The sequence below is a fragment of the Dendrobates tinctorius genome, unplaced genomic scaffold, assembly GCF_039654945.1.
Source record: "Dendrobates tinctorius isolate UK_male_01 unplaced genomic scaffold, ASM3965494v1 ptg000196l, whole genome shotgun sequence".
NCBI classification, from domain to species: domain Eukaryota; kingdom Metazoa; phylum Chordata; class Amphibia; order Anura; family Dendrobatidae; genus Dendrobates; species Dendrobates tinctorius.
Window position 1 is genome coordinate 20,008,477 of NW_027361863.1, and position 22,667 is coordinate 20,031,143.

At 44.5% G+C, this 22,667-nt stretch overlaps 2 protein-coding genes across 2 annotated transcripts in view; one reads left to right on the forward strand and one right to left on the reverse strand.

Moving 5' to 3' along the window:
* LOC141056285 (trypsin-like) overlaps positions 1-22,667 on the forward strand; it is a 390,181-nt gene that overhangs the window by 41,061 nt on the left and 326,453 nt on the right. The gene's annotated exons all lie outside the window — the stretch shown is intronic.
* On the reverse strand, positions 17,524-21,016 carry LOC141056274 (trypsin-like). Its single transcript, XM_073553016.1, has 5 exons — positions 20,885-21,016; positions 20,591-20,744; positions 19,210-19,463; positions 18,821-18,957; positions 17,524-17,750 (listed from the first exon to the last, which is right to left on the reverse strand). Exons 1-5 carry the CDS (start codon positions 20,922-20,924, stop codon positions 17,601-17,603), a joined length of 735 nt encoding a protein of 244 aa, XP_073409117.1. The 5' UTR covers positions 20,925-21,016; the 3' UTR covers positions 17,524-17,600.

The following is a 22,667-nucleotide window of genomic DNA, read 5'->3' on the forward strand; positions in this document are numbered from 1 at the left end:
TTAAGCATACTCAGTGGTGGGATTCAAATTTTTAACAACAGGTTCTGTGTTTGTGTGTAGGAAAACCACACCCATTTTAAGCCACACCCATTACTAAGCCACACCCATTATTAAGCCACACCCATTTACATGCACCTTTTCCTCAAACATATACAAGTAGGGGCGCAGTCAAACAGTTGAAAAAAAAATTGGAATGCGATCAGAACAGTGCACCTTCTGGCCAGCGGCTCTCCTGACCCGAGTGTGACAGCTGCATATATTTCTATGCAGCTGTCTCACTTGACTGTCCGGCTGGCCAGGCTGTGCACTACATGTCTGCATCCTAATGGAAATTAAAAGTAAAAATCACCATACCCTTCCTGAAAACTGGTGTTACTCAAGTCCCATCTATGTCAAACAATGGTGATTTTAATTGCAGGGTTAAATTGGCATATTTCCACAACTAGAACACCACAAAAAGAATGGTTCGTAAAAATATCACAACCACAAGTATAATCGACAGAGTAATAATAATGTATTAATGTATAGTACTTATAAAATCACATCAGAACTACAAAGTGCCAAATCCCCAATAGGCAGGCACAGGTCCCCAATAGGCAGCATTGTTCCCTAATAGGCAGCACAGGTCCCCAATAGGCAGCATTGTTCCTTAATAGGCAGGCACAGGTCCCCAATAGGCAGTATTGTTCCCTATAGGCAGCACACGTCCCCAATAAGCAGCAGCACTGCACATATACAACTGACCTGGTGTTGGCCTGTGTGTACCACAGGCTGAAGTTGAACTGAAGACTGAAGTAAATAATCCCGCGGTGAGGCAGGCGGGCGGCGGGCCACGGTCACCACACGCAGAATAGTGTCCTCCTGTCCAGGCTCAGGCGCTCAGCTCACTGGGCAGCCGCAGCGGCGGGTAACTCCTGAGTCCAGTCCAGCGAGCTCCAGAGTCTAGTTACCCGCCAATTATAGCCGCACTGCGCCGCAGGAATCAGTGCACGGGCAGCGGGGGCCGCCGGGGTGTGCTGTGCTGCTCTGTCCAGTAGTCAGCAGACAGAGAACAGCACGTGAAGTATCAATGCGCGTGCGGTATCCGGCCGGAAGCAGAGCAAGAGTCCTCCTCTGCTCCTTGCCTGCAGGCAGCGCCGCCAGCAACATCAGAGGACCGGATCACAGCTCTGGATCTCCCCGGTTCGGAGAACCGGCTGCTTTTTAAACAACTGGTTCCTCCGAACCGGGGAGAACCCGCTGAATCCCACCCCTGAGCACACTAAGTTAAGTGTCACTCAGTTTGCACAGAGCGCAGAGTACAAAGCTCTGTTACACAACAGAGCGGTACTATGAAGCAACGCACAAAGGACTGTACCCTGTTAAACTGCACAGGCATATAGAAAAACACTCGCAATGCTATTAGCAGCACACATGCACACAGGGTGGTATAGTAGCCACCAAACACACATGATACTTGCACACAGACGTGCGCTCCAGAGGACCTTTTATACATACATCTCAAGTCCAGACAGACAGGACCTTGCCTGTGGACCAATCTGAAGCTGCCAAATCACCAGAGCACCTGACATCCGAGCACCAATGGGAAGGCACCATATCATGGACATGCTCAGTAGGGTGAAATATGGATTTAGGCACCAGAGCACAGCGCTGCACACGTAAACTAGTAGTCACCATCAGCTTAGCTGGTGGGCCAGCAGTAGCTACACATGCAGCATGAGCCTGGGCAAGGCGCTGGGACCGAAGTCTGTGCTGAGCAGTCATCCCCTGAATGGGAGACCACAACACAATACAAGATTTGAGATCCATCACGTGCAGCGGGAGAATCCCGGCGCCTAAAATTACCCCCCCCGGTGACATTTTCCATGCTCAGAAGGAGCCATAAGCTGGGAGGCATGGAAGTGTTTTTGCAGATCAGCTGAAGTTCTAGATAGTACAAAGAACTTGCCCGGGAGTACATGGGCTTTTAGACACAGACTCTCACAGAAGCTACCACATTTTTGTATGCTCCCCTTTGCCCAATTAATCTGGGGGGAGTGAAGACGCAGCCAGGGTAACCTCAGAAGTACCTCATCCATACCCTCAGAGATAACTAGAAAGGAGATTATCTCCTGATGTTTCGGAGACATGATGAGGGTAAAAGGCACAGTCCGATGGAAAATTGGGGTTGGCAAAATGGCTACCTGAAAAGACATCGGGTTAGGTGGCATAACTAATGGGATAGCATGATGTAAACCCCCCAGATGGCATTCATATTGAGCTGCAGCTACTCCTGCACCATCGAGTTGTTCAAAACGTGTCAGATTTGTATTCTGTTCTGCTGGTGCACGGGCAAAAATTGCTTCTGCCACTTACCCTGCTGCTGTTAATGTTTTTGGGTTAATGAGTTGACATTCCCAGAGTTAGAAGTCTATAACTGTGATGCACGCTGTGTGACTGACTGCTGTCTTGTGGATAACCAGTCTTAAGATTGTCTACAAGCGTGTTTTGATAATTCAGCATGCGCGCATCCCTTTCCAGGGGGAAAGCATCTGGCTAAATTTACTCTTGTACAGTGGATTGAACAGAGTGGCAACCCAGTAGTCAGCATTATTTCTAACCCTAATAATACGGGCATTGTGTTGAAGATGATGCAGCAAGAAGATGCTCATGTGTTGGTCGCTTACATGAGGTCCAAGTCCATGGTGTGTTTGTGACAAAATAACAATCAAGCTTGCTTCCTATGTCCCCTCCTGCCAACAACAGAGAGGGGATCATTATCCTCTTCATCTCCTGACAGCTGCACGCCCATCACATCTTCCACTTTGTCCTCCTCCATTTGTTCCTTGGCTCCTGCACCTTCACTATCAGTTTGTCTGGTACCATGACTCCGCTTTGATCGTCATAATCCACTTGTGGTGCCCCTGAGGGTTCAGTCGCCACAAAGGTACTGCACCTCCTCCTGAGGTGTGGTACCCCACCATCCAGGTAAGGTGGAGACACCTGACCACGCTCCAACACCTGCATCCCACACAACACAGTAGTGTAGCAAAGCACCCTTTGGTGGCTCCCTGCTTGGAACACGAAGCGTGCTGGGAGGCGGGTGGAGTTTAGTTAGCATCAAAAGAGCGGGAAGAGTTTAGGATTTACTCAGTCTGACAGAGTCAGAGGAAGAGTGAAGATCCCCTGAGTGGGATGGATGAAGGAAGTGCTGCAGCCGACCTCAGTGACCTGGGTCCGCTGGCACAGGAAGAGACATTGATAGAAAGCCTGACTCTCTCCATAAGAAAGGATTAGTATGGAACGTAAGGAGAGGAGGACTAAGGATCAGGGTTAGCGCAGAACTCTTCCCAAGTTCACAGCGCAAGGCTGGGGGCCGGTCCCCAAGGTTGTATGGATACTAATGGTCCTGCGACAGACACCGGAGGAATAGAAGTTGTCACCACTTTATCCCCACACAAGACTTGGGGGCACAACAGCAACGAGAGTGAGCCGGGACTTAGTAGCAAGAAGTCCCCAAAGCAGGCTACAGCTGTCTGCCATACAAGTAGAGTTCATAGGAACATCTGACAGGAGGAACTCCAGTGTAACTCAGTACTGTGAGTACTTCACTATAGGCGCAAAAGGAAGACGTTCAGAAAAGGCACATATGTTGGCGGAGCGTTGGTACGGAGTACTTCCTCTTGCCTGGAAGTTGGCTGAGCTTCTGACCCGGAGGACACAGCATGGATGCGGGCATTTGTACACACAACAGACTGTGAGTAAAGCTTTGGAACTACATGTCCTGGTGTCCTCCGCTTATTCCTGCGACAACACACCCAGCACTGCTACATCTTGGTGCTTAACACTGTGCCATCCATGTCTCTCCCCTATCTCTTCATCTACACTGCCCTGGGACTACTGCTCTACCTGTGGAGGGCCACACCATCACTGCTGCACAACACCATCTGTCCCAGAGGATCTGTCTGCAGCGTCGGCTTAACATCATCATTGCTGAACACCACAGGTGGCGTCACGAATTATCCATTCATAAACTTTTATCATCATTCACACACTCAACATTCCCCCTTTTACAATGGATGCCCAGGGTCACGGACTGGGTCACAGCTACCGTGACATCTCCCATTGAAACCAATGGGCCCGGCTCCGAGTACCCTGCCGCCCTGGGCGCGAGGGCGATCCACACTCTCCCATGACACCCGCTTGTATGACGACAGTCCGGAACTTAGAGATATTGTTATCCCTTCTGCATCCTTCTCTGCTTCCTCCTCTTCCTCTGGGACCACCACGTCCTCTCATAGAATATTCAAAGTGTGCTCCAGTATGTAGATGACAGCATCATCATGGCTAACCATCTTAGTAGCTGTTTCAAAACTGTACAAAAGGGTGAAGAGGTCCTTTATCTGTGCTTACTCTGCAGGCATGATTTGCACCACGTCCATACTGCGTTTTCATAGGCTATGTAAAAGGCAGAACAGCACCAGGGCTCATTGCTGCTGCCACAGTTGCTACAACATGTGCAGCATTGATTTTCTCATGTCAACTGGTAAACCAGTAGCCTGAAAGACCTCAGTAGCTATGCAAGTTAATGACTTGCAGGGTGTGAATGGTAGAAGTGAGCACACAGATACCGTGCTGTCGTGAACTCATTTTCTGCTCCACCAGTTGAGCGTTCCCCTTCCGTTCTCCCTCTGGTGGTGACAGGAGGTAGTGCGGTTGGTTTAAGTGGTAGTGATCTGCCACCTGATGAGGAAGATAACGATTGGATCTCTGGAGTATCAGAATGGATATAAGACAGCCGACGCCCTATCCAGGTGCTGGTGATTCAGTCTGCTTCTCAGGTCCTGGACTTCAGCTCTCTTCCAGTCTTCTCAATTTAAGTTTGTTTTTTGCTAATGTTCACACTTGCGCTTGTTGGTCAATTCAGTTTTTTGTGTAATCAGCCTGCCCCTGCTGGGGCTATGCTGAAATTCCACTCCTATTAATCAGTATTTGCCAATCTGCTTTTTGTCCCTTATTAGAATGGCCTCTTTTTTGCTCTGTCTCAGAATATTTCAGAGTGCTGATATAGGTTAGAAGTCTAGTGACTTCAGGGTTAATTTTGCTATCAGAAGTGTTGGACAATATTTTTGTAGGTTTTTTTGGCAGATTGCAGACAGTGTCTTTCCTTTTCTGTCCTTTTTAGTTAGCCGGGCCCCATCGTTTTTCTCAGCCTATTTTCCTGTCTTTGTTTGTATTTTCATCTTTTCACCATCAATACATGTGGGGTGCTGTCTTTCCTTTGGGGTCTGCTTTGGGGCAGTTAGTTTTCCTCTTTTCCTGCTTTAGGCTTATGTAGTTCTCCGGTTGTGACGAGCCGTCTAGGACCAATGTAGGAATGCTCCACGACTGCTGCTAGTTGTGCGGTTAAGATCAGGGATCTGCAATCTGCATAGTTACCAACTTCTCTGGTTTTCTGAGACTTAGCTTGTTGTCTTTTTTTCCTCCTCGGTTTCCCATTCATAACACCGTGCTTTCTGCAGCAGAGCATCCAGGCAGGGATAGTAGCGGATAAATTGCTGTACCACCAGGTTGAGGACGTGAGTCATGCAAGGCACATGTGTGAGTTTACTCTCGTGGTTTACAGTGGTTTTACAGTGGTTTACAGCCGAGATGGTCGCATCTTGGTACCGTCCTGGTTGCAAACTGTATATCCCTCAGATATGGATTACTACGTGGGACTTCATGGCGGACAGGTATGGTATGTTGTTGGTTTGTTATCTTTTATATATGACAGGAGAACCAGGGTGTGGCATGGATTAGCTGGATAATAAAGATGGTAAACTGTGTTTAGCATTCCATTTCATTAAAAGTCTTTATTCTGGATGTGTCTTTAACCCCTTAACAACCATAGGATTATTAATGGATAGGTGTCTTATTGACACCTCTCCATTACTAAGCCGGGCTTGATGTCACCTTACAATAGAAAGGTGGCATCAACCCCCAACTATTAACCCATATGCCACCACTACAGGGCAGTGGGAAGAGAGAGGCTAAGTGCCGGAATTGCTGCATCTTAGAGATACGCCATTTCTGGGGCAGCTGTGAGCTGGTGTTTGTAGCAAGGCGGTGGCCAATGTCCATGGCCCCTTCCTAGACTATTAATATCAACCCGCAGCTGTCTGCATAGCCTTTTCTGGCTATTAATTATAGGGGGACCACAAGTCATTTTTTTTTGGGCCCCCCTATTTTATTAGCCAGTAATGGCTAAATATACAGCTGCAGGCTGATATTCATAGCCTGGGAAGATCCATGAGTATTAATCCTGTTATGATTGGGTCACCGAGGAGGAGAGCAAGCCCAAGCTAAGCCACAGAAAACCAGAGAGGTTGGTAACTAAGCGGATTGCAGACCCCTGATCCTATCCACACAACAAACAGTAGCCGTGGAGCGTACCTACAGTGATCCTAGATGCCTTGGCACAGCCGGAGATCTAACTAAGCCTAAAGCAAGAAAGGGGAAATCTAAACTGCCCCAGAGCAGACCCCAAAGGAATAGATAGCCCCCAAATATATATTTTCGGTGAGACAAGGTGAAAACACAAACGCAGGTAGGAAAATAGACTGAGCAAACGATGGGGCCCACACTGACTAGACAGGACAGGAAAGACACTGTCTGCAATCATGCAAAAAACCCTGCAAAAAGGTCCAACACGTCTGATGCAAAAATACTGAAGTCGCATAACTTCGTCCACTATATCAGCACTCTGGTATATTCTGAAAGCAGAGCAAAAAGAGGCCAATCTAATAAGGGACAAAAACAAACTGGCACAAGCAGTAACATATGGATGGTGATTCAGTACAGCCCCAGCCAGAGCTGGCTGACCCACACAAAACTGAAATAGACAAAACCAGATCAATTGTGAACAGAATAGCAAAAGAACACTTAGCTGAACATGCAGGGACTGAGCTGGAAACTAAGACCTCAGGAGGCAGGAAAAAATCACCAGCAGGGATAGAGGGAGTTGGCTGTCTTAAATCCTGTCTGAAACCCCAGATATTCGCTTGGCAACACGGACTTTCAACTCCCTCCAAAGGTTTTCTATAGGGTTGAGATCTGGAGACTGGCTAGGCCACTCCAGGACCTTGAAATGCTTCTTACGAAGCCACTCCTTCGTTGCCCTGGCGGTGTGCTTTGGATCATTGTCATGTTGAAAGACCTAGCCATGTTTCATCTTCAATGCCCTTGCTGATGGAAGGAGGTTTGCACTCAAAATCTTACGATACATAGCCCCATTCATTCTTTCATGTACCTGGATCAGTCGTCCTGGCCCTTTTGCAGAGAAACAGCCCCAAAGCATGATGTTTCCACCACCATGCTTTACAGTAGGTATGGTGTTTGATGGATGCAACTCAGTATTCTTTTTCCTCCAAACACGACAAGTTGTGTTTCTACCAAACAGTTCCAGTTTGGTTTCATCAGACCATAGGACATTCTCCCAAAACTCCTCTGGATCATCCAAATGCTCTCTATCAAACTTCAGACGGGCCCAGACATGTACAGGCTTAAGCAGTGGGACACGTCTGGCACTGCAGGATCTGAGTCCATGGTGGCGTAGTGTGTTACTTATGGTAGGCCTTGTTACATTGGTCCCAGCTCTCTGCAGTTCATTCACTAGGTCCTCCCAGGTGGTTCTGGGATTTTTGCTCACCGTTCTTGTGATCATTCTGACCCCACGGGGTGGGATTTTGCGTGGAGCACCAGATCGAGGGAGATTATCAGTGTTCTTGTATGTCTTCCATTTTCTAATTATTGCTCCCACAGTTGATTTCTTCACTCCAAGCTGGTTGGCTATTGCAGATTCAGTCTTCCCAGCCTGGTGCAGGGCTACAATTTTGTTTCTGGTGTCCTTTGACAGCTCTTTGGTCTTCACCATAGTGGAGTTTGGAGTCAGACTGTTTGAGGGTGTGCACAGGTGTCTTTTTATACTGATAACAAGTTTAAACAGGTGCCATTACTACAGGTAATGAGTGGAGGAAAGAGGAGACTCTTAAAGAAGAAGTTACAGGTCTGTGAGAGCCAGAAATCTTGATTGCTTGTTTCTGACCAAATACTTATTTTCCACCATAATATGCAAATAAAATGAAAACAATACAGACAATGTGATTTTCTGGATTTTTTTTTCTCAGTTTGTCTCCCATAGTTGAGGTCTACCTATGATGTAAATTACAGACGCCTCTCATCTTTTTAAGTGGTGGAACTTGCACTATTGCTGACTGACTAAATACTTTTTTTCCCCACTGTATCTATATATATATATGTGTGTGTGTATTGAATGTTTATACAGTATATCTATTCTATCTCTTCTATTATAACCTGTCATTGTGATTTCACAATAGCCGGACATAAATTGCCGGCTTTTCAAAGGACACCGATGTGAAAAAATTGGACAGCACTCGCATGGTGCGCAGGCTGTGTGATTTTTTTCTCGCACCCATTGACTTGTATTGGAGAGTCTCATCCGATATACACAGCATGCTGCGATTTTTTTCTCAGTCCGATTTCAGCTGAGAAAAAAAATCGCAGATGAGATGTCACCTATTGAATAACACTGGTCCGAGTGCAATCCGATTTTTTATCGGATTGCACTCGTCCGTATTTCTATTCATATGTACACTTCAAATGTGAGAGACAGAATCTAAAAATAAAAAGCAGATAATTACATTGTATGATTTTTACATAATTAACTTACATTTTATTGCATAAAATACAGTAATTATTTGATCACCTACAAACCAGCAACAATTCTGGCTCTCACAGACCTGTGAAGTTATTCTCTAAGACAGAGCCGGCGTCAGCACCCGGACAAGTGCCTGGGCCCTGGAGAGAGGGGGGGCCCACTCACGCTGTCTGGGATACCCGCCGCCACCCCCCCATGCATCAACCCCATCCCAGAGAACCACTGCCGCCAGCAATGAATCATCACTGGGCTGTTCACTTCTGGCACAGCACCTATGATGAGGTCACAGGAGGGGAGGAGTCAAGGGTCACATGATCTGAAGTCACAGGTGTCTGCTGTGCTGGTGGTCATCATGGTGCTGGATAAGAAAAGTTTATGCATGGGGTCGGGGGGGGGAATGTAGCAGAGCTGTGTGTGTACAGATAGAGCTGTGTGTGTACGGAGCAGAGCTATGTGTGTACGGAGCAGAGCCGTGTGTGTACGAGGTGTACGGAGCAGAGCCGTGTGTGTACGAGGTGTACGGAGCAGAGCCACGTGTGTACGAGGTGAGCAGAGCCACGTGTGTACGAGGTGTGCAGAGCTGAGCCGCTTGTGTATGAGGTGTACGGAGCATAGACGGATGTGTATGAGGTGTACGGAGCATAGACGGATGTGTACGAGGTGTAGGGAGCGGAGCCACATGGGTGGAGTGGAGCCATGTGTGTACGATGTGTACAAAGCGGATCCACGTGTGCACGAGGTGTGCGGTGCGGAGCCCTGGGCTATGTGTGTACGAGGTGTATGGAGTGGAGCTGCATGTGTACAAGGTGTATGGAGCAGGAGTGGACCCTCGTGTGTACAAGGTATACGGTGCGGAGCCTGGAGCCGTGTGTGTACGGAGCAGAGCCGTGTGTGTATGAGGTGTGCGGAGTGAAGCCGCAGGTGTACAGGGTGTACGGAATGAAGCTGCGTGTGTATGGAGCAGAGCCATGTGTGTACGGAGCAGAGCCGTGTGTGCACAAGGTGTACGGAGCGGAACCGTGTGTGTACGAGGCATACAAACTGGAACCGTGTGTGTATGAGGTGTGCGGGGCCGTGCGTGTGCGAGGTGTATGGTGGGGAGCATTCATACCTCCCAACCATCCCGGATCCAGCGAGACAGTCCCGATTTTGAGAGAGAGACTGCCCCAGCACAGGAGTACACGGCGGAGCCCCAATGAGCACTTTAAAACTCGCACATGACGTTCTACAGGAAGTGACTTGCTGGAAGCTGACCGGAAATGAGGTAATTTCGAGAGGAGGTTGTGACGGAACCATGGAGGCACTTCAGGGAATGCTTCAGATCCATCACCGTGTCCTCCTCCGACATCACGAACAGCAGGATCGCCTTGGAATCGGGGATGCCGGCCATGTGAGCGGATCATGATATGTCCTGCACCTGGAGGCTCAGGTGGGCACTACAATGGCTGCTATGGTATCTTTGTAGAATATTTATTTCTCGCTTTGTTCTTTCTCTCTAATCTTTTTCTTTTCTTTCTTTTTCTCTGTTCTTTCTTTCTCTCTCTCTGTTCTTTCTTTCTCTCTCTCTGTTCTTTCTGTCTTTGCCCTCTTCCTTTCTCGCTCTGTTCTTTCTTTCCCCTCTTTCTTTCTCTATCTCTCTGTTCTTTCTTTCGCTCTGTTCTCTTTCTTTCTCTTTCCTTCCCCTCTTTCTTTCCTTATCTTTGTTTTTTCTCTCTCTCTGTTCTTTCTTTCCTATCTTTCTCTCTCTCTGCTTTTCTGTCTTTCCCCTCTTTCTTTCTCTCTCTGTTCTTTCTTTCCCCTCTTTCTCTCTGATCTTTCTTTTGCTCTGTTCTCTTTCTTTCTCTTTCTTTCCTTCTCTCTGTTCTTTCTCTCTCTCTGTTCTTTCTTTCCTCTCTTTCTCTCTCTCTGTTCTTTCTTTCTTTCCCCTCTTTCTCTCTCTCTGTTCTTTCTTTCCCCTCTTTCTCTCTTTTCTTTCTTTCGCTCTGTTCTTTCTTTCTCTCTGTTCTTTCTCTCTCTGTTCTTTCTTTCTCCTCTTTCTCTCTCTGTTCTTTCTTTCTTTTCCCTCTTTCTCTTTCTCTCTGTTCTTTCTTTCACTCTGTTCTTTCTCTGCCTCTGTTCTTTCTCTCTCTCTGTTCTTTCTTTCCTCTTTCTCTCTCTGTTGTTTCTTTCTCTCTCTCTGTTCTTTCTCTCTTTCTCTTTCTGTTGTTTCTTTCCCATCTTTCTTTCTCTCTCTCTCTCTGTTCTTTCTTCTCTTGCTTTCTATTTTTTTCTTTCTTTCTTTCTCTCTCAGTTCTTTCTTTCTTTCTCTCTGTTACTTCCCCTCTTTCTTTCTCTCTACCTCTCTGTTCTTTCTCTTTCTTTCTTCTCTCTCTCTGTTCTTTTTTTCTGTCCACTTTCTTTCTCTCTCTGTTCTTTCTTTCCCCTCTTTCTTTCTCTCTCCCTCTCTGTTCTTTTTTCCCTCTTTATTTCTTTCTTGCTCTGTTCTTTTTATCTGTCCACTCTTTCTCTCTCTGTTCTTTCTTTCTTTTCCCTCTTTCTTTCTCTCTCCCTCTCTGTTCTTTTTTCCCTCTTTCTTTCTCTTTCTTTCTATCTTTCGCTCTCTGTTCTTTCTTTCTTTCACTTCTTTCTTTTTCTCTCTCTCTGTTCTTTCTTTCTTTCCCCTCTTTCTGTTTCTCTCTGTTCTTTCTTTCTTTCTTTCTCTCCCCTCTTTCTTTCTCTCTCTGTTCTTTCTCCCTGTTCTTTCTTTGTTTCTCTGTTTTTTCTTTCCCTCTCTTTCTGTTCTCTCTCTTTCTATGTTCTTTCTTTCTCATCTTTATTTCATATGTACACTACTAATCAATAGCCTCTTTTGCCATAGAGCGTGTGTCCGTGTGGATCACATGCATGTCCGTGTGAACCACATCGAGACAAGTCCATTTTTGGCAGGGACCACGGATGCCACACAGCATGAATCATGGTGTGTGTTAAAGGGGGGGCCCACTGAGACTCTTTCACCCGGGGCCCTCAAAAACCTGGAGCCGCCCTGCTCTAAGAAGCCTCTTATTCCGTACTCATTACCTGCATTAATTGCACCTGTTTGAACTTGTTACCTATATAAAATACACCTGTCCACACACTCAATCACACTCTGTTTGGCACCGAGGTTCTCCCACTGCACAGGAGGAATCTCAAGCCATGTCCTCTGCGGTCTCCCATTCCTCTACGGCCACAGAGGTTCCTGCTCAGCAGAGACGTCGGTCCCAGCATCTTGCCCAGGCTAATGCTAGGCATCTGGTTGCTACTCTAGGCTCAGCTATTGTATCATGCATGAGTCAGCGGCGAGCAGACACTCCTGGGACTAAGTCCTGCTTTTCTCCTATTGAGCATGCCTGTGGGATGACCTCTCATTGGAGGTCGGAGGTCACATGCTCAGGTCCTACTGCAGCTCAGATTGGGCCATCAGGAAGTTCCTGGAAGGCTGCGTCTATTAAAGGATCCCATGACTGCACGGCCATGCGCTAATATAGAAAAAGATTAGACCATGTGGAGTGAGTGGTGTATGCATGTATGAATGTCTCTGGTGAATGACTCATTAAGAAACCTCCACCCTTGGTATGCATGTGTTGTGCAGCCTAGCCTGTTAAGCATCCAGGCCTAGGTGTAGGTAGAGGCAGAATCAGAGACTGGCATCAGTGTCCTCCGATGGCTCTACACGTCACGGTGCACTTGCTCGACACGCCACCATAGTCGGCGTCTATAGTGGCGTCCGCAGATGTGACATGGTGTGCGCAGACTCTTACCCCATGTCCTTGGAGCAGAGTTCTGTGACCGCATTCTGTGCGCTCCCTTGCCGAGCTCTGTGAGTTCTAACAGACTCCGGAATTTATGTTCCGCGGTAGTGCGGCTCTGTGACGTAACAGAATCCGCTCCAGTACACATCAGGTGACTATTAACCTGTGTGTGGTCTTTTATACTGCCATATAGCATCCACTATTACCAAGCAGCAGTTTACCACCTCTGCACGGTGGACCCCGGGCTGCGAACGCACCTTACTATCATCTTTATTATTTGTTGCGTTGCGCCAGCTGTAACACACTCCAACCTCTCCACCATGGCAAAGACCAAAAACCTGTTAAGGACACCAGGGACAAAATTGTAAATCTGCATAAGGCTGGGATGGGCTACAGGCAAGCAGCTTGGTGAGAAGAGAACAACTGTTGACACAATTATTATAAAATCGAAGAAACACAAGATGATTGTCAATCTTCCTCAGTCTGGGGCTCCATGCAGGATCTTGTTTTGTGGGGTAAGGATGATTCTGAGAAAGGTCAGGAATCAGCCCAGAACTACATAGGAGGAACTGGTCAATGACCTGAAGAGAGTGGGGACCACAGTCTCAAACATTACTGTTAGTAACACACTAAGCTGTCATGGATTAAAATCCTGCAGTGTACGAAGGGTCTCCCTGTTCATACCAACACATGCCCAGGTACATTAGAAGTTCACCAAAGACCATCTGGATGATCCAGAGGAGGCATGGGAGAAGGTCATGTGGCCAGATGAGACAAAAATAAAACTTTTTGGTATCAACACCACTCGCCTTGTTTTGAGAAAAAAGAAGGATGAGAACAACCCCAAGAACATCATCCCAACCGTGAAGTATGGTGGGGGAAACATCATACTTTGGGGGTGCTTTTCTGCCAAGGGTACAGGATGACTACACTGTATTGAAGGGTGGATCGATGGGTCATGTATCGTGAGATTTTGGCCAACAACTTCCTTCCCTCAGTAAGGGTATTGAAGATGGGTCGTGGCTGGGTCTTCAAGCATAATAATGACCAGAAACATACAGCCACGGCATCTAAGGAGTGGCTCTCTAAGATGCATTTCAAGTTCCTGGAGTCTCCAGATCTGAACCCAATAGAAAATCTTTGGTGGGAGCTGAAACTCAATGTTACCCAGAGACACTCCCGAAACATGAAAGATTTGGAGAAGATCTGGAGGAGTGGGCCAAAATTCCTGCTGCAGTGTGTGCAAACCTGGTCAAGAACTACAGGAAACGTCTGACCTCAGTAATTGCAAACAAAGGTTTCTGTTCCAAATATTAAGTTTGTTTTTTCTATTGTATCAAATACTTATTTCATGCAATACTGTAAATCAATAAATGCAAATTAATTATGTAAAAATCATACACTGTGATTTTCTGGATTTTTTTTTAAGATTGTGTCTCTTACAGATGAAGTGTACCTACAATAAAAATTACCTCTCCATTCTTTGCAGGTGGGAAAACTTACAAAATTGGTAGTGTATCAAATACTTATTTTTTGCTATATTACTGTGCTAATCATGTATATGGTCTGCCGAACTGTTATCTATCATTATATGGTTACAAGATAGTGGAAATAATGGACGTGATCTACTCACGTAGCTTGTGCATCTCCCGTTTATCTACAGTATATTGTCAGGACGTCTGCAATCTTGATGGCCATGATGTTTTGTACCTATGCAGTTCATTTAAAAACTCGTTATGCAAATTGCCTTTTCAGAACTCTAGCGCCACCTATTGGAAGAACCAATCCTAAAAGTCAATATCGACCCTTTAACGAGCCTTGCCACATAACAGGATAAAAGCCAAACCAGAATCTCAATTTGCAGACACTGTGTTTCGGGGTGCCACCCCTCATCAGTGTAAAGTTTGAGATCTGGCTTGGCTGGGTGAGAGGTGTCTGACCGGGATCCAAGGGGTAACATTTCTCCTTGTGGAGAGTGACACAAACATTACTGATTGCATTTGAGTTGTGGAGCATATGTGAAGACTGAAACTTTGTCCCCATGATAACAATTTGATAGACACATTTACCCAGCATCTTGCAATTTTTGTATATGAATGTATGCAGCAGAATCGACGCTTTCATGGAATGTGTTTTGGCATTATACCTTGTCCATCATTATACTCCTTAATTGTTGCTTAAGTTGCAGTCCTATATAGTGTCACAAGTAAAATGGTAAACTCAGCCAAATATAAGACCTATAAGTAAATTTCTAGTAATTGGTGTTTAACCCCTTAACAACCGCCGATACGCCTTTTAACGGCGGTAATTAAGGGTACTAAAACCACAGCGCCGTTAATTTACGGCGCTGTGATTTAAGTGAATAGCGCCCCCCAGTGTCGGATTTTCTCCGGGGTCTCGGCTGCCAGGGGTAGCCGAGACCCCAGAGAACATGAATCGGTCGGTTTTTACCGCCCCCCGCTTTTGCGATCGCCGTTATTAACCCTATAACGGCGACCGCAAAAAAAAAAAAAAAGCCGCGATTTTACATTTAATTTCTCTCTCCTCTGATGTGATCGAACATCAGAGGAGAGAGAAATAGGGTCCCCGATCCCCCCCGGTACCTCTCCGTGGCCCTCCGTCCCCTCCCAGTGGTCCCACGTCCCGCCGGCATCCTCCGATGGGCGCCGCCATCTTGAAAATGGCGGGCGCATGCGCAGTGCGCCCGCCGGGAATCTGCCGGCTCCGGCTGGCAGATTCCATTCATTATTTTGATCACTATGATAAACGATCATAGTGATCAAAATAAAAAAATAGTACATAACCCCCCCGTTTATCACTCCCTTATATAGGCCAATATAATGAAATAAAGAAAATATTTTTTTTTCAGTTTTCCATTAGGGTTAGGGTTAGGGTTGGGCTAGGGTTAGGGTTAGGGTAGGGTTAGGGCTAGGGTTAGGGCTAGGGTTAGGGTTGGGCTAGGGTTAGGGTTGGGCTAGGGTTAGGGCTAGGGTTAGGTTAGGGTTGTGCTAGGGCTAGGGTTAGGGCTCGGGTCACGACTAGGGTTAGAATTAGGGTTAGGGCGAACTAGAATTAGGGTTAGAATTAGGATTAGGGATTAGGGTTGGGATTAGGGTTAGGGTTGGGATTAGGGTTAGGGGTGTGTTGGGGTTAGGGTTGGAGCAAGAATTGAGGGGTTTCCACTATTTGCCAACTTTGGGGGTCTAAAAATTGGGGTCTAAAAAAATCACTTTTGTGGAAATAAAAAAAGACTTTATTTTCACGGCTCTGCGTTTATAAACTTTTGTGAAGCGCTTGGGAGTTCAAAGTGCTCACCACACATCTAGATAAGTTCCTTAGGGGGTCTAATTTCCAAAATGGGGTCACTTGTGGGGGGTTTCCACTGTTTAGGCCCATCAGGGGCTCTGCAAGCGCAACATGATGCCCGCAGACCATTCCATCAAAGTCTGCATTCCAAAATGGCACTCCTTCCCTTCCGAGCTCTCCCATGCGCCCAAACAGTGGTTCCCCCCCACATATGGGATATCGGCGTACTCAGGACAAATCGCATAACAACTGTGCAGGTATGATTTCTCCTGTTACCCTTGTAAAAATTAAAATTTTTGGGCGAAAAGATGATTTTTGTGGAAAAAAAATGGATTTTTTATTTTCACGGCTCTACGTTATAAACTTCTGTGAAGCACTTGAAGGTTCAAAGTGCTCACCACACATCTAGATAAGTTCCTTAATGGGTCTAGTTTCCAAAATGGGGTCACTGGTGGGGGGTTTCCACTGTTTAGGCCCATCAGGGGCTCTGCAAGCGCAACATTATGCCCACAGACCATTCCATCAAAGTCTGCATTCCAAAATGGCACTCCTTCCCTTCCGAGCTCTCCCATGCGCCCAAACAGTGGTTCCCCCACATATGGGGTATCGGTGTACTCAGGACAAATCGCATAACAACTGTGCAGGTATGATTTCTCCTGTTACCCTTGTAAAAAATAAAAATTTGGGGGCAAAAAGATCATCTTTGTGGAAAAAAATAGATTTCTTATTTTCACAGCTCTACGTTATAAACTTCTGTGAAGCCCTTGGGGGTTCAAAGTGCTCACCACACATCTAGATAAGTTCCTTAATGGGTCTAGTTTCCAAAATGGGGTCACTTGTTGGAGGTTTCCACTGTTTAGGCACATTAAGGGCTCTCCGAACGCAACATCGCATCCGATCTCAATTCCAGCCAATTCTGCGTTGAAAAAGTCAAACGGCGCTCCATCCCTTGCGAGCTCTGCCGTGTGCTGAAAAAGTGGTTTACCCCCACATATAGGGTATCGACGTATTCAGGAGAAATTGTACAACAAATTTTGTGGTTGATTTTCTCTTTTAACACTTGTGAAAATAAAAAAAATTGGTTCTGAAGTAAATTTTTTGCAAAAAAAAGTTAAATGTTAATTTTTTCCTTCCACATTGCTTTAGTTCCTGTGAAGCACTTAAAGGGTTAATGAACTTCTTGAATGTGGTTTTGAGCACCTTGAGGGGTCTAGTGTTTAGAATGGTGCCACTTTTGGGTATTTTCTGTCATGTACACCCCTCAAAATGACTTTAAATATGATGTGGTCCCTAAAAAAAATGGTTTTGTAAATTTTGTTGTAAAAATGAGAAATTGCTGGTCAACTTTTAACCCTTATAACTTCCTAACAAAAAAAAAATTTGCTTCCAAAATTGTGCTGATGTAAAGTAGACATGTGGGAAATATTATTTATTAAGAAATTTGTGTGACACATCTCTCTGATTTGAGGGCATAAAAATTTAAAGTTTTAAAATTGCAAAATTTTCAAAATTTTCGCCATATTTCCGTTTTTTTCATAAATAAACACAAGACTTATCGAAGAAATTTTACCACTAACATGAAGTACAATATGTCACGAAAAAACAATCTTAGAATCAGCGGGATCCATTAAAGCGTTCCAGAGTTATAACCTCATAAAGGGACAGTGGTCAGAATTGTAAAAATTGGCCTGGTCATTAAGCTGCAAACTGGCTCTGTCGCTAAGGGGTTAAAAAAAGAATGAAATGCAATTTCTTAACGGCAATGACACATTTATTTATTGAAACCATTGGTAAAATGCATCAATAGAAAAAAACCTATAAAGCGTCTAGTTGGCGGCAACGGTGCTGGAGATCCAGGAGTTGTAGTTGCAGACCTTGGTGTAGACACCAGGATAGTTCCTTTGGGCACAGCCGTATCCCCAGGAGACAACACCATGCAACTGTCCATTGCAGACCACGGGTCCACCAGAGTCACCCTGAGAAGAAGAAATATATTATTAAAGGTTCTTGACAAGCAAATGATAACACGTACTGTATGGGCCCCATGTAAAGGCTGGTTTTATGTGGCTTTTCATATCACCTTGACAATCTGGCTTCATGTCAACAGACTACATCTGTTCTTACCATGCTATAAGAAGTAACAGACTTTTCCACAGGTGGAAAGTTGATTTACAGCAACAAGCTAACACTGGTGACACTTTTCTCATAAATTCTACATTCTGCTGGCAAACACTTCAGCAGCACTTGCTTCACAGATGCACACAGACACAATCCCTTTATGACAGTGCTGGTCTCAGTCTCGTATCACTGTCACCACTCTTAATATCTTCCTCAGTTACTTACACACAGATTCTTGTATCTGGCTGTCTCTGATTTTAAAAATCTGTGCACACTCAGACTTCAGACATGTCTTTTGTGGCAAACCTTAAAGTCAGGAGTAACCCTCTTTACACCCCTCAGCTGTATGTAATCTACACTCTTATGGCAGCAAACTGCACCCTGTCGGCAGATACACTTATTACTGATAGGAATAAGTCTCTTTGCTAATTTTGGGATGTCAATTCTTCCCTTATCTCTGCAATAGTGACCCTGTCACCCAGGAAGGCTTTTCTTTTCTTTTAGCATACTACAACCCCTACTGTGCAGGATGGAGTTTCTTACATACACCTCTGTAGCCCTAATTAGTTCACTGGGGTGGCATATTAATAGGCAAGTTTTAGTTATCCCTATACATGCTAGCTAACTATCTGGGCTTTTGCAACCTTTTGTCTGAAAACTCTTTTTTTGAGCTTAAACTAAGAGGCAAAGGCAAACAAGCTAATGTTCATTCCACACTCACAGTGTCTCAGCATTTCACACTGCAGCTCAGTGTGTTAACTGTTTATGCTCTGTGATTCCTGTGATTCTGGACACCTTGTGGTTACATACAGATCAAAAGCATGGCAGTCACTCTGGAGGTGGTGGGTGAACCGGACCTTTCCTATCCATGCATCACAATAATAACTCGGAATCATACATTCAACATTAAAATAAGTTAAAACTTTACCTGGCAGGAATCCTTGCCTCCTTCCAGATATCCTACACAGATCATGTTGTTGGTGATTTCTCCTGGGTAGGCGCTGCTACACTGGGCGGCAGTCAGGATGGGGGCGTTCAGGCACTGAAGGAGATCGGGGTAGTTGCCTGCAAAAAAAAGCACAAGAAAGTATTGTAAGTACTACAGGATATCTGTATGTATTAACGATCTATGGAGCTATAATGGACTATGTGGCCCCTGAGTAACAAGGGCAGCATTGTCTTTCACTATAAAAGTCCATGTTCTGTGCTAATGCAAGGATTTAATGTTTGTATTTAGTGGGCATCCATCGTTCTGCGGTCATATGTGCAGTGTGTGGATATGCAATGAGTGTACAGGAATAAGTAAGGATGACTTACTTCCACTACTGAGGGTGTTGCCCCATCCAGAGATCAGGCAGCTGGTGCCAGCAGGTGCGCAGCCACTGGGCAGACCAATAGCCTGGACGTAGGCGTTGAGGGTGGCGGAAGAAGACAACTTGATCAGCATGATGTCATTGTCCAGGGTTCTGGAGTTGTAGCTTCCATGACGGATGACTTTGGCAGAGTTGATGAACTGTTCGGTACCTTCGTTTCTTTCAATGTTATGCTCTCCCAGACGAACTTGAATGCTCCTATAGTGTAAATATATGTATTTTTATCAAAATGTCGTAGGGTCGCTATGGCCCAGCACAGCAGTAAAACCAGGTCATACATAAATTTTAATGGGTAACAATTCAGTTGAATTTGACAATTCAAACTTTCCCAAAAAAAGTTTAAAAAAAATCTGAAAAACAATACATTATGCAAACTTGGTCTTTCTCTGACACTCGTCTACATTTCTATCACTCAATGGTAACATACACACAATGTCGCGGCAGGTCGCCTCAACAAAAAAGGAGATGGGGATGCCGGCAAGTATGTGGCAGTTTGGAGGACTCCTGTCCAATGGCCATGGCATACTGACGTAGCCTCTGGACCAAGGTCTTGGAAATATATTCACTCATGTCTAGAAATTATCTATTTTTATTTTTTACCTCGGTCCCCTGTATGAATTAGAACCTCGTGATATGGGGAGAAGCAACAAGTAATTAAGTAATTCTGAACTTCAGGAACTAAGCATGGAAAAACGGTGACACCTCCGACCAATGCCTTGGCCACTGAAATTACTTTGCCTTCACTGCTTATTTTGGATCATTCTTTTTCAGGAGTAGCTCATTTTTTTAATCCCAGTTTTAATTTTTATGATTATGATTTCTAATTTATGATTAGTTTTACCAAATAGCCATTGTATTGCATTTATATTTGTCATGTATTTTTTTTATTTTCTTCCCTTTTGATGTTTAAGCATTACATTTAACCAACTTTTGGTTACAAAAAAGTGCAAAAAATATTGGTAATTTTTTAATGTAAAAATAATAATAAAAAAAATATATTCTCCATACAGAGGATTTTTTTTATATTTACTATATTTAAAGAAGTTTTTATAGGACTTTTGGTTGTTACTGTGTCTGGTTACCGAGCAGCAGTACCAGGCACAAGCAAATGTATGGTAAAATGTCGGCGCTATAAAAATAAAATTTATTATTATTATTATTATATTGTACTGGGTAAAAATTAATGGAAAAGTAGCACTTGGTGGAACGATGCAGATATTAGTACAGCAATTATTATTTGTCAGACCCCCAATATTCAGATAATCTAAGGACTGGCCATGAATGCTAATGTCACAAGCCCCCCCCTTTAATTCACGCAGACTTACGACTTGTAGCAGTGAGCAGCAGAGATCACCCATAAGCTGTTAACCAGAGAACCTCCACAGAAATGGTAGCCGGAGTTCAGAGATGCCTGGTAGGGGATGGAGTTTTTGTTGCAGGTGTAACCTCCGACGATTTTATCATCGTCGTCGAAAGCCGCTGTGAAATAGAAAGAAAAAAGCTTAGTAACAAGTTTATATGACAATAATAAAAGACCATCTACCACATGAGATTGCTCTTGTATCATAAATGATTCCTAGTAGTAGTAGGATATACGTCATCTCTGTTCGTATTCATACCTGCCACTCCGAGAAGGACTGCTACTACAAGAAGCTTCATGGTTGGTTTCTCAGTCGATTGGACTTGGTCTCCGGCTTGTTTCCAATTTATATATTTTCACTGGAACATGGTGGGATCAGGTCCAAGGTCACCTGTCCATAATTAAAAAGAATTCTCTAAAATTAATCGCTTTGTAGTAAATAAATGGACACTTGCCCTAAGCTCCAAATGGTCATAATGACAAAGTTCCCATGATAAGAATTTATTTTTGAAGTTTTGATCAAAGATGTATTATCCGTCCAGTGGTTCACCTTGTTTGACACTCACCCCACAGGAGTCTAGTCTGCAAGTTTGACTCCTAACAGAGCAAGAAAGGTTCCTCCACAGCTGGTTTTATGTCCCGTAGTACTATCCAATAACTGACATGTCCTTCTAAACCCATAATTGTCTTCTTTTTGGTTCTGGAAGAGTAAGAAATAACTTTTAAGTGGTGGTATTGCGTGATTGCCAATATACCAGTCAGAGGAGTCAACCATGGATGCCAAAGTCACTGCCTGTTCCTCCACTATGGTCAATTTGGCATTGATAACAGTGTTACATTATCAAGGCACTATGGAACCAATTTTAGCTTGTGGATGTCAAGTTTTTGTAGACTGCTCCCCATGAAATGTTGTAATTTAGAAGTAAAAGGCAGATCTAAAATGAGGAGATTCACTATATAGATTTTCATTGAGCCCTCATCATCATGGTTGGTCAGCCAAGCCGTAGATGACCAGGAGGATTGTACACAAATGTAATAATAGATGCTATACAATAAAGTTTCTGAAATTGTCGTTGGTGGTAAGAGCCAAGGATAGGCTGACTAAAGAAAGCATCAAGCAGATTTTGGTTAGTGGATCTCACTCTATGTAGTGGAGAAAGCCCTAAAGATTTTTAACGAATCTCTGTAAAATCTATCTGAAATCTATAGCAAATTGACAACTATACAGTTTATTGTGCATGATTTGCCCCCCCCCCCATATCTCTCTGGTACACTAACAAGTAACTAACAGTTATAGCAAATACTGGTGCCATGCTTGCGACTCTAGGCTTTGTGGTAACCACTGGATTCATGGAAATGGCTAACGCTATGTCACCATCCATTGTGTGCCTCCATGATATTCCCGACTGGATGTTCAAACCATTCAATCTTTATAATCTTGAGACGATTATTCATTTTTTTTTTGTGTTGACATTGATTTAGCTCTGAAACCATTCTGAAGAGGCTTAGCAGCCAATAAAAAAGTCATAGGATTATCCTATGGTGGCTATCCAAAAAGCTGGGGACCCAAGGCAGTCACATAAGGTTTCATGTCTTTTCTAACCTTGGCTATTGGCTCAACATTTCCCAAATTTACAGCCACGAAATTATGAGCTTTAAGAAAATTCGATGATTTTGCAATAATCTGTCACCTGATGTCTATGCTAAATGTGTTCTCGTGTAGCCACCTTGTGGTTATGATGTGCGCTGTAGCCTGTTAACACAATATATTTGACTTTTTTTGTGAGAAATTGGAATTCTTAACCTCATTTAAGAGACGAAAATGGCCAACCCATCTTTCTTTACCACTGAGTTATGCACTGCTTTTACTACTTTGAGCCAGAAGTTTGTTGTCTCATATAAAATGTTACATTGCGCGCTATAGGTGTCTCTATATCCCAATAAAATCTAAGAAATGTTTTGTAGAACATAAGATGATAATAAATCTTTCTGCCAATAGCCGGCGACTTGTTTTGTGCATCATATATTTCACATTTCATGCT

Excerpts from the sequence above, each read along its gene's own strand:
- LOC141056274 (XM_073553016.1), bottom strand. The coding sequence starts at position 20,924 with ATGAAGCTTCTTGTAGTAGCAGTCCTTCTCGGAGTGGCAG. Across the intron at positions 19,464-20,590 it reads GCTGCTCACTGCTACAAGTC|GAGCATTCAAGTTCGTCTGG; the intron begins GTAAGTCTGCGT and ends TTTACACTATAG. Across the intron at positions 18,958-19,209 it reads CAACACCCTCAGTAGTGGAA|GCAACTACCCCGATCTCCTT; the intron begins GTAAGTCATCCT and ends TTTTTTTTGCAG.